The sequence below is a fragment of the Maylandia zebra genome, linkage group LG7 (assembly GCF_041146795.1).
Source record: "Maylandia zebra isolate NMK-2024a linkage group LG7, Mzebra_GT3a, whole genome shotgun sequence".
Taxonomy (NCBI): domain Eukaryota; kingdom Metazoa; phylum Chordata; class Actinopteri; order Cichliformes; family Cichlidae; genus Maylandia; species Maylandia zebra.
In genome coordinates, this window is record NC_135173.1 from 40,498,424 (window position 1) to 40,509,396 (window position 10,973).

At 38.0% G+C, this 10,973-nt stretch overlaps 1 protein-coding gene and 1 long non-coding RNA gene across 3 annotated transcripts; one reads left to right on the forward strand and one right to left on the reverse strand.

Moving 5' to 3' along the window:
* The first annotated feature begins 465 nt into the window (after window positions 1-465).
* LOC112434140 (uncharacterized) lies at window positions 466-5,128 on the forward strand. The gene is made up of 3 exons (XR_013099486.1): window positions 466-691; window positions 2,123-3,131; window positions 3,807-5,128. It is a non-coding gene; the product is annotated as an uncharacterized LOC112434140 (long non-coding RNA).
* A 1,242-nt stretch (window positions 5,129-6,370) lies between these two features.
* LOC112436228 (uncharacterized) lies at window positions 6,371-9,801 on the reverse strand. 2 transcript variants are annotated; one of them, XM_076886364.1, is made up of 3 exons: window positions 9,623-9,781; window positions 9,321-9,401; window positions 6,371-8,203 (listed from the first exon to the last, which is right to left on the reverse strand). In XM_076886364.1, exon 3 carries the CDS (start codon window positions 8,177-8,179, stop codon window positions 6,473-6,475), a length of 1,707 nt encoding a protein of 568 aa, XP_076742479.1. In that variant the 5' UTR covers window positions 8,180-8,203; window positions 9,321-9,401; window positions 9,623-9,781; the 3' UTR covers window positions 6,371-6,472. The 2 variants fall into 2 exon arrangements, with proteins under 2 accessions (XP_076742479.1, XP_076742478.1); XM_076886363.1 differs by lacking the exon at window positions 9,321-9,401 and having other exon boundaries at window positions 9,623-9,801.
* Between the last annotated feature and the right edge of the window lie 1,172 nt (window positions 9,802-10,973).

The window sequence follows — 10,973 nt, forward strand, 5'->3', positions numbered from 1 at the left end:
CCACAGAGCTGGAGTTTCCCCAAGTGGAACTTTACAGTGAAAGGTAGACTGCAAAGATACTTTTAATCACCCATTCGTAAAACTGGACTTTGTCTGTGGCATCCAGGGTAGCTCAGTATCTCACTAACAGTGTGTTCGTTACAACAGCATCTTCAGGCTTCAAATTTAGCTGTGGGGTAATTGAGCACATGTGTGTGTCATCATGGTCCTATTGTTGGCATTACCCCTTCATCAAAAACTTTAAAGCCGTTCTAGGTTGACACTATTGTAGTACGGAAGAGGATTAGGGCCACAGGAAAAAAAAAAAAAAGAATTCTGACTTTAATCTCAGAATTCTGACTTTATTCTCAGAATTCTGACTTTTTTCTCAGAATTCTGACTTTAATCTCAGAATTCTGAGAATAAAGTCAGAATTCTGACTTTTTTCTCAGAATTCTGACTTTATTCTCAGAATTCTGACTTTTTTCTCAGAATTCTGACTTTAATCTCAGAATTCTGACTTTTTTCTCAGAATTCTGACTTTAATCTCAGAATTTTGAGGTGGGCACCTGCAGGCTTCCAGCTTCGGTGACAGCGATGTGTCCAGTTTGGCAGGTGGAGAACTAATTCACTAAATATGGTGGATATAAGTGACTTTTTGCGTGGCCGAGGGGTCCCCGAAGATGCTATTTTATTAATGGAAGAGCAGAAGGTGAGTAACAAAAAAGAGAAATAGTGTGGTGTCTCCTATTTTTACAGGAAAACAGTTACGGTACAGTTACGGTTAGCTGTTAGCATGCTTGTTAGCTTATAATGTTATATAGGAATGAACGTGTTTCACGATGTTACAGTATACTAGGTGAATTGACGTTTTAACTGTTGTTGATCGCAGGATCATCCCAGATGGGTTCGTTGCATTTTATTTTATTGTTCTACTATTTCAGAGTTTTTCAAGGCAGTTAAGCGGAGCTGTGTTACAGATGCTAGCCGCCTGCCAATATCACTGATATATTTGATGTGTACAAGTAAGTTACACTTAGTACAGCGGAGGAGAGAAGCTGTAATGAATGTTTATGCGGATATTTCACTCAGAAAAATGGGTGGCGTTCATACACAGCCACCGACACAGCCCCGGTTGTTGTTCTGACGGTGGCCGACTGACGATCCCCTCACAACATGTTAGCTAACACAAACTAATGTAGTGCATGTAACTGTGTATACGTTAGTGGTACAGTGTCGGAAGAAATGAGCAAACTGTTTATAATGTCAGAATGACATCATCTTTCTCCTATATATAAAAGTGCTGGCTGAGGAGCGCTGCCGGGTTGAACTTTGACCTCGGAGTGACGTGACGTTTGTTCGCACAACCAATAGAAGTGCAGAAAGTCGCAAATCAGGCATATTGTTCGCATAAACACAAAAATAAATAACGAAATAATCCCGATATTGTGCCAAAGACTGATTTACAATGTTACTTTGTGTTCTATGTGTAATACCTTTGCTTAAATGACTAAATGGACTGTGTATTTATGACTCTGCGTTATAGTCTTACATACATAAGTAACATTCATATGTACAGATAAAAATGTACAGAGCTATGTACACAAGCGTGTACACAAAAGTCTACTGCTGATCGAGCTGCTCAGTGGTCGTACAGTCTCATGCAGAGAGCGTGGAGGTGTTGTCCATGGTGGATGTTAGCTTAGACAACATCCTCTCCTCCCCAGTCTGCTCAGTGGACTTTAGCAGACCGCTAAAGCTGGCCCTCCCGACCAGTTTGTTAAGTTTCCCCCTGTCCCTCTCTGCCATTCCACCACTCCAGCAGACCACAACATAAAAGACAGCAGACGCCACCACAGTGTCGTAGAACATCCTTAGAAGACGTACTACCTACATCATAACAAATCAAGTCCCGCTTTTTTTTAAATACAGAAGAGGATTTATTATTTACTGAAAGGCTATGCCTTAGTTTGCTTCTTTCATTATTGTGTTTTGCCCTGCATAAAATAGATAGCTTTTCTGATAACTACAGTCAATACTCTCCTACTGGCATTAGCGGTGACCTAAGAGGCTTAACTGTAATATTGCTTTGCAGCGTAAATGTTGCAGAAAATGACTGTCTTTTCTTTCTTCCTGTGTGCAGATTGACTGTGACGTCATAGCGCTGATGGATGACGCAACTTTGGCAAACTACATTCCCTCGTACGGAGACCGAATTGCCGTCTTCAATTTCTGCAAAAGCAAGCAACCACTGTCAAAAAGAAAACTAGGACTTCTGCAAAAAGTTCACCTCTCAAAGTGAGAGAAACAGTGGCTGACATGTCAGATTTGGATGACTTAATAAGACTGTATTTCAGACTTTCTTTCAGTAACAAAGAAATACTTTCAATTTTAGCACATAGTCATCAGACAATTATAAGTGTTCGAACTCTAAAGAGAATTTGTAAAAGACTTGGGCTTTTTAGAAGGAAGAATCAATCAAACTTGGAGGAGTGCTAGCCTTTGTCCAACAAGAGATCATGACAAATGGACAGATGCAAGGTTATCGTTGGCTACATCTACGTGCAATTCAACATGGATTTGTGGTGTCACAAGATACTGTAAGATGCATAATCAAATTGCTTGACCCTCAAGGTGTGGAACTGAGACGAGCTCGACGGTTGAGAAGACGACAGTACAGCTGCAGAGGGCCAAATGCTCTCTGGCACATGGATGGCTATGACAAGTTGAAACCATATGGTATTGCTATCAGTGGCTGCATAGATGGTTTTAGCCGCTATGTTTTATGGATGGAGGCTTATACTACAGACAGTGACCCTAAATTGATTGCAAGTTATTTTCTGAAAACAGTTTCATGCATCAGCGGATGTCCAGAAAGGTTACGTGCTGACCGAGGTACCGAAAATGGTTGTGTCGAACAAATGCAGATGTTTTTACGGAGAAACCACACAGACAGTTTTGCAGGTGAGAAAAGTTTCCTTTACGGAAGAAGTACGGCCAACCAACGTATAGAAGGATGGTGGGCTACCCTACGCAAACAGAGTGCACAATTTTGGATGAACTTATTTCAAACTTTTCAGGATGATGGCCACTTCACAGGGGATTTTTTGGACAAAAGTCTTATCCAATTCTGCTTTCTCAATCTTATTCAGGTAAAAGCATGTGCTCATGCTATGTAATGTCTTAGCTGCATAAATAGAAAATATAAATATGGTTAGAACATTTTTTTTCTTTAAATTAAATATGAATTTTATTTCCATTTTAATATGTCTTGATGCATGCTCAATCAGCCAGGTAAGGAATGTTTTTTGACAGAACATTTCTCACACTGAAAACGCTACATCCAGATGAACAGAATCAACTTTTTGGGATTCCATTTTAATACTTTGATGGAATTGTATTCATGTTATCAGTGGAAGTAACTGCACCTTTCTCAGCACAGGTGCATGGAGCATTTTTTTTTATTTATTGCCACATGGTTTAAATTACTATGGAGTCTGTTACCTAGTGGTCCTTTGGGCACGGTTTCAGAAAGCAATCCTATCATTTGGTTAATTTTCTATTGAAAATTTATTGTAGAATCATTGCACACTGAGTATAAAGTGTTGGGCTATCTATTCAACAGCAGAATCATGCAGCACCATTCTGTGTCCATGTGCTGTTTAGTGAAAGTGCTCTTTTGTTGTTGCTGCTTGGTTTTACATTAATTAGAGGTCAGTTTCTATGTCTGTTGATTAATGAGTTAATAAGCCTCAACTTTGGCTAAATCTACTGGTACATGGTCTGTTTCATATACCGGTACTTATATTGTGTTGTTTTTCATGTAGGATGAACTTGATGAAGTTGTGAACACATGGAACTCGCACAAAATCCGGCCAAGTGGTAGTGCAGCATCGGGTCGACCAGTAGTAATGTACTCATTTCCAGAGCTGCACAGTGCTGAGGATAGACTGAAGCCTATTTCTATGGAGGATATCACTTTGTGTATGGAAGAGTGTAGCCCAAAAGGTCAACACCCCTGTGATGAAACAGTCTTTGAACTGTGTTGTCTGCTTATGGTAGAAAATGAATGGGATGCCCCAGGAGATCCACTTGGTGCTGCGGATCTGTACATTAGGTTAAGAGAAGAAATACTGCAAAGTATTTAAGGAACTTCAGTGTGTAAATGTACAAATAAATACAAAATATTTCTCTTTATCTTGATAACGTGATTTGATAGTAGGTGCCATGTCTTACAGGTACCTTTTATGCAGGTATTTCTGCACTGCATTAAATGAAAAATGTTTTTCTACATTCACACTACCATTAAACAGAAATGTTTATATATTACTTGAAAAAGCTGAATATTGTGATATTATCAATCAGTTATGAAACACATGTCAATCCTTTTAAAAGGCCATACATTAAACTGCATTTACAAATGTTATATTTTTGATTGAATCATAAGTGGTGTAAACCTGCCTACCAGTAAATTGCAATATAAATTTCTGTGTTTTGTTGCCAGACATGTGCATAGTATATAAAATATAAACTGACCAGCTCCCTGCTCATTGTTTTCTGTATCAACCTTTACTCTTAATATTCATGGCTGGAAACCCAGGCACCAGCATATGATATGCTAAGTGCATATCATATGTGGTTATCTGTGGTATGTTTCAGCAAACCATAGTAGCATTAACAATTCTAGGTCTTGACAACAGCATGTTTCTATAAACGTATCATTGTTAATATTTAAAGTCGTTATGCCTTTTGGGGAGCTTTTAGTGCAATTATATTAAAGCAAAGCTATAATAATCATTTACCCATATGAAGATCCATCACTTAATTATTAATGTATTTCACTTCTGTTAGTTGTAAGATATTTTAGCTGGTTTTTCATGTAAAATGACCACGAATCATTGCTATACTGATTCAGTGTTAGCTGTTGTATACAAGGCTCCTTCATGATATGAATCCTAAAATTATAAGAAACATACCAAAAATATTTTGACTTTTATTTGTAGTATCCCAGCAACAATGCAACAAAACAGTTCCTGCAAGTGGAACCAAGTTATTGTCCCATTAAGTGCAACATGTTTTACATTTATATTTGTGTATCTTTATGAAATATTTGAAATTAAAAATAAATGGTATTCTTCCATGTTACTGAGCTCATGTGTGGCAGTCTCTTGAATTCTGGCATGTTCAAATAGATATGGAGTTTGATGAACATATTCAAAACAACAATACAAATGTACTGTGTACAGTAACATTTTATTGGAAAAAGTTTACAAGAAACCTGTTCTTTCCAATGCCAATAACATGGCTAAAACTCATAACCGTATAAGCTGCCCTGTAACAAGAATGACTCAACTTTTAAAACAAACTTATAGATCTCATATAGTCTTGTTATGCATCAGTATACATCAGTGACTTACTGTAAAGACCATGAACACTGGCTATTGTGGTATCACATATTCCTTCAGTGTCATCTATGGTATAGAAATAAAAACAAGTGTGAATGACTGAGAACATACATGCATACAAATAAAAATGCATAATTTCTGGCAGTAACAAGACATTTTTTCAGGTGTTAAGATTAATACTATATCTGAGAACATGACAGTTTGGCATTACAAAAGGATGCCTGAATAATCACAGTACTTGACCACTGCACTGAAGTGTACAGTGTTTATTTATGATCTCAGTAATCAATAACCATCTTCAAAACAGACTGAATCCTTTAAGCAGCTTGAATCAATTTGATGGATGAATAACAGGTATGCTTAGAAACAATATGACATTAAGAAAATACTGGAATTTAAAAAAATATTTTCACCAACTTTATATGGAACCTTTGTAATCAACAACAAATGCCAAACTTTGATACCTTAACCTACCTTAACTAAAAATTGCATATACTGTAAAGCAAAATGTTTTCAGACATGACAAATGCTAAAGTATAAAATTGTACTTATTCCTTTTACAATACAGTGTTGCATAACAGCATTACTTTTACGTTATAACTATGTTCAGTTTTAGCCCTGACCTAATAAGAAAATACCATCTGAATGAATTAGTCTTTCTACTAATTACTTACAAAAGTATTTGACTGTGCTGAGCTCTCACACCACACATGGTGCATTAAAGAACGTTTAAGAGCAGTTTAATTATAGTTTATAGATCTTAAGTAATCTTTCTTCATGCTTTTGCTGAAGGTTTCTGTCTTACAGCTGGAAAGCTTGGATTTGGTGAAGACAGCTCTGGATATGGTAGTAAACAGTGTACCTGTTCCTTTTGTTTTGTGACTGTATTATGTAAAACTCAAAATGATAAAAGAAAATGAAATATTAGCCAAAACTAGACTTCTAACAGAGATGAGAAACTTCTCTCTAATTAAAAGAAGTATACTGTATAAGTTCAAAATACATAAAAATACATATTCCTAACATCTCTTTACAGTTATGCTCTAGTGTGCATGAGCAGTTCAAATGTAGCGCATTGCTGTGAGAGTCTAAACAATGTCCATCACCCAGACATTACTTTCAAGAACTGCATTAAATTCAGAACGAAAATCTGGGAAGTTTTCATAGCTGTTAGCTAGCTGCAGAACATTCCCACACGTGCGTCCGACTGGTCTTCTTGTAAACTCTGTCATATCTTGAAATTCCACATAAATACTGTTTGTTACTATAAGGTCAGATCCGGTGCAGAAACGCATAAATTTCTGAAGTTTAATGTTATCCAGCTCTCTGATGAATCTTTTGAGATGATTTTTCACTTCTTTTTGTTGTGGAGTCAAATCCACAGCAAATTTCAGCAGCTGGCACACTTTTTTTGAAGTTGGTTGCAGTTCAGAGAATAACTTGGTCAGTCCCTCCGGACTGAGGGAGATATGGGGGTCGATGATCTCCCGCCAGCAGTCAATAACAAACATTGGTTTTTGGACAAGCTCTTTGTGTGCTATTTCATCAAGGATTGTAGGAAGAGTCTCAGCAGTGATTCTTTTTCTACAGCCATAACTGTCAAGAATTTCCACAAGATCATCCAAGTCAACTGCAGAGAAATCTTTTACTGCTTCCATCAAAACATCACATTCTTGGCTGCTGACAAACTGTAGAAAGTGTGCTTTAAGATCACTGTAAACACCACTGAAAAGCACTTGTTCCATAAAAGGGATTGCAAGTTTATTTGGAAAATACTGACATTCTTGGTAACCTTTCAGGAGTATTCGCCCAACTGCCTTCCATTTTTCAGCAGGAAAATCATGGCGAATGAATGGCACTTTAATGGTTGCACCTAGGGTGCATCGCTCATAAAATTCATGCCAGAAGCATGTGAGTACATCTCTTAGTATTCCTGATCCAGTGCCTGGTTCTTCTGTGTTGTCTGGAAGTAAAGCAGTAATCATGTCATGTAAAGTGTCAGTATGACGTATGGTGATTGTTATTATGTTCTCTGAATTAGGTGGACTGAGGGGTACAAGAAAACCCTCATAGACTAATGTGTCTTCTGTATCTTCTTCAGCATCAAAAATTGGACCAAAAGTAATTTCTGGATCATCTAAAATTTCTGAACCAGCGATGACTTCATCAAAATTACCCCTGACTTCCCCCACTTGCAATGGATTAATATCACTGCCACTGCTTTCTGAGACAAACACCACTTCAGATGTCTCGCTGGCATCTTCTTCAGGATCTTTTGGTTTTGTTGCAATGTAGAAGCGTAACATTGTCAGTCTCGCTGCCTCATACATATTGCCAATAGACTGGCAGGTATCATCAGTAAGGTGGTTCTGTTTAAAGTCCCAAACCTCAAACTCAAAATCTGTTTCACATCCCTTAGGAGATATGCCATTAGGAAAAAAAAGTTTCTTTCCTTCCTGAAGAATATCTTTTAATCCAGCATCAGTGGCCATTTGAATTTTTCTAGTGCCACCTCCCTGCTTCGCTCTCACCTGTTTGGCTATTTTTCCATCACAATGTATCCATCCTATCTCAACATTGCGTGTTGCTTTTTGCTTCTTTGTCTGTCTTATTCCTGCATCTGTATGTGAAGTGTTCTCCTTTGGACTTTCTTTTCTGGTTTTCATTTTCTCACGAAGTTTTTGCAGAAGTCCTAGTTTTCTTTTTGACAGTGGTTGCTTGCTTTTGCAGAAATTGAAGACGGCAATTCGGTCTCCGTACGAGGGAATGTAGTTTGCCAAAGTTGCGTCATCCATCAGCGCTATGACGTCACAGTCAATCTGCACACAGGAAGAAAGAAAAGACAGTCATTTTCTGCAACATTTACGCTGCAAAGCAATATTACAGTTAAGCCTCTTAGGCCTCGTTAATGCCAGTAGGAGAGTATTGACTGTAGTTATCAGAAAAGCTATCTATTTTATGCAGGGCGAAACACAATAATGAAAGAAGCAAACTAAGGCATAGCCTTTCAGTAAATAATAAATCCTCTTCTGTATTTAAAAAAAAGCGGGACTTGATTGGTTATGATGTAGGTAGTACGTCTTCTAAGGATGTTCTACGACACTGTGGTGGCGTCTGCTGTCTTTTATGTTGTGGTCTGCTGGAGTGGTGGAATGGCAGAGAGGGACAGGGGGAAACTTAACAAACTGGTCGGGAGGGCCAGCTTTAGCGGTCTGCTAAAGTCCACTGAGCAGACTGGGGAGGAGAGGATGTTGTCTAAGCTAACATCCACCATGGACAACACCTCCACACTCTCTGCATGAGACTGTACGACCACTGAGCAGCTCGATCAGCAGTAGACTTTTGTGTACACGCTTGTGTACATAGCTCTGTACATTTTTATCTGTACATATGAATGTTACTTATGTATGTAAGACTATAACGCAGAGTCATAAATACACAGTCCATTTAGTCATTTAAGCAAAGGTATTACACATAGAACACAAAGTAACATTGTAAATCAGTCTTTGGCACAATATCGGGATTATTTCGTTATTTATTTTTGTGTTTATGCGAACAATATGCCTGATTTGCGACTTTCTGCACTTCTATTGGTTGTGCGAACAAACGTCACGTCACTCCGAGGTCAAAGTTCAACCCGGCAGCGCTCCTCAGCCAGCACTTTTATATATAGGAGAAAGATGATGTCATTCTGACATTATAAACAGTTTGCTCATTTCTTCCGACACTGTACCACTAACGTATACACAGTTACATGCACTACATTAGTTTGTGTTAGCTAACATGTTGTGAGGGGATCGTCAGTCGGCCACCGTCAGAACAACAACCGGGGCTGTGTCGGTGGCTGTGTATGAACGCCACCCATTTTTCTGAGTGAAATATCCGCATAAACATTCATTACAGCTTCTCTCCTCCGCTGTACTAAGTGTAACTTACTTGTACACATCAAATATATCAGTGATATTGGCAGGCGGCTAGCATCTGTAACACAGCTCCGCTTAACTGCCTTGAAAAACTCTGAAATAGTAGAACAATAAAATAAAATGCAACGAACCCATCTGGGATGATCCTGCGATCAACAACAGTTAAAACGTCAATTCACCTAGTATACTGTAACATCGTGAAACACGTTCATTCCTATATAACATTATAAGCTAACAAGCATGCTAACAGCTAACCGTAACTGTTTTCCTGTAAAAATAGGAGACACCAAACTATTTCTCTTTTTTGTTACTCACCTTCTGCTCTTCCATTAATAAAATAGCATCTTCGGGGACCCCTCGGCCACGCAAAAAGTCACTTATATCCACCATATTTAGTGAATTAGTTCTCCACCTGCCAAACTGGACACATCGCTGTCACCGAAGCTGGAAGCCTGCAGGTGCCCACCTCAAAATTCTGAGATTAAAGTCAGAATTCTGAGAAAAAAGTCAGAATTCTGAGAAAAAAGTCAGAATTCTGAGATTAAAGTCAGAATTCTGACTTTAATCTCAGAATTCTGACTTTTTTCTCAAAATTCTGAGATTAAAGTCAGAATTCTGACTTTAATCTCAGAATTCTGAGAATAAAGTCAGAATTCTGAGAAAAAAGTCAGAATTCTGAGAATAAAGTCAGAATTCTGAGAAAAAAGTCAGAATTCTGAGATTAAAGTCAGAATTCTGAGAAAAAAGTCAGAATTCTGAGATTAAAGTCAGAATTCTGAGATTAAAGTCAGAATTCTTTTTTTTTTTTTCCAGTGGCCCTAATCCTCTTCCGTAATTGTAGCAAGTAAATATGAAGTGCAAAAAACTGCTTCTGAAGTTGAATGAGCTCCCATGTTAATAGAGAATGGACGGGCCCACAGATGGGGAGATGGCTGGAATCGCTTATTATTAAAAAAACATGCTTAAATGGGTCAGCAATGGCAAATTGGCTAAGTGATGTCATAAAATCAAGCTGTTAGTTTTAAGCAAAATTAAGAAACAGTCAAGTTGATTTTCTCCCTTTTATAGAAGATTACACTTTCTCCCTGTTCTTTTCAACTGCTTTCTATAATTCTTCCATTATCTGCTTTCACCCCTCCATTTCTGCTCTGTTCTTTTCTTTTATCAGTTCATCTTCTGGCCCTCCTTCTAAGCAGAGGAAATGAAAAATATCTATCTGAAGTGCCGTTTCCTTTATCCATTCATCCTCTGTTCTCTCCCCATATCTACACCTATTCTTCAATCTCCTTATTGCCCCATTGAAGTGCTGTAACTTTTTCTGGCCAGTTTTACTGCAGTCAAATAAAATGCACCATCAACTTGAACAGCTACAGTAAACTATCTGACACCCCCCAACAAAAGCACACTACTTGATAGAGAAAAAAAATGTTACCACCTTGAATGTACTCAGTCCATGGCAAATCTAATCTGTCAAGGTTCAACATAAGGCCAGTTGGCATTTCAAAAGAGATGGCTGTTTTTAGTATGGATTTTAAGTGATTATGGGTATTGACCTACAGTTTCAATAAATGATAATATAACCCTTGACTTTCAGGCCACAAGCAAGAAGAACTATATAACCTCCCTATTTGAATTTTCACTAAATATCTGTTGCTCACCACGCATT

What these genes read in the sequence shown, in the direction of transcription:
- LOC112436228 (XM_076886363.1), bottom strand. Translation starts at nt 9,697, where the DNA reads ATGGTGGATATAAGTGACTTTTTGCGTGGCCGAGGGGTCCCCGAAGAT. An exon ending in TATTAATGGAAGAGCAGAAG is followed by an intron (nt 8,204 to 9,622) that starts GTGAGTAACAAA and finishes TCCTGTGTGCAG; the next exon opens with ATTGACTGTGACGTCATAGC.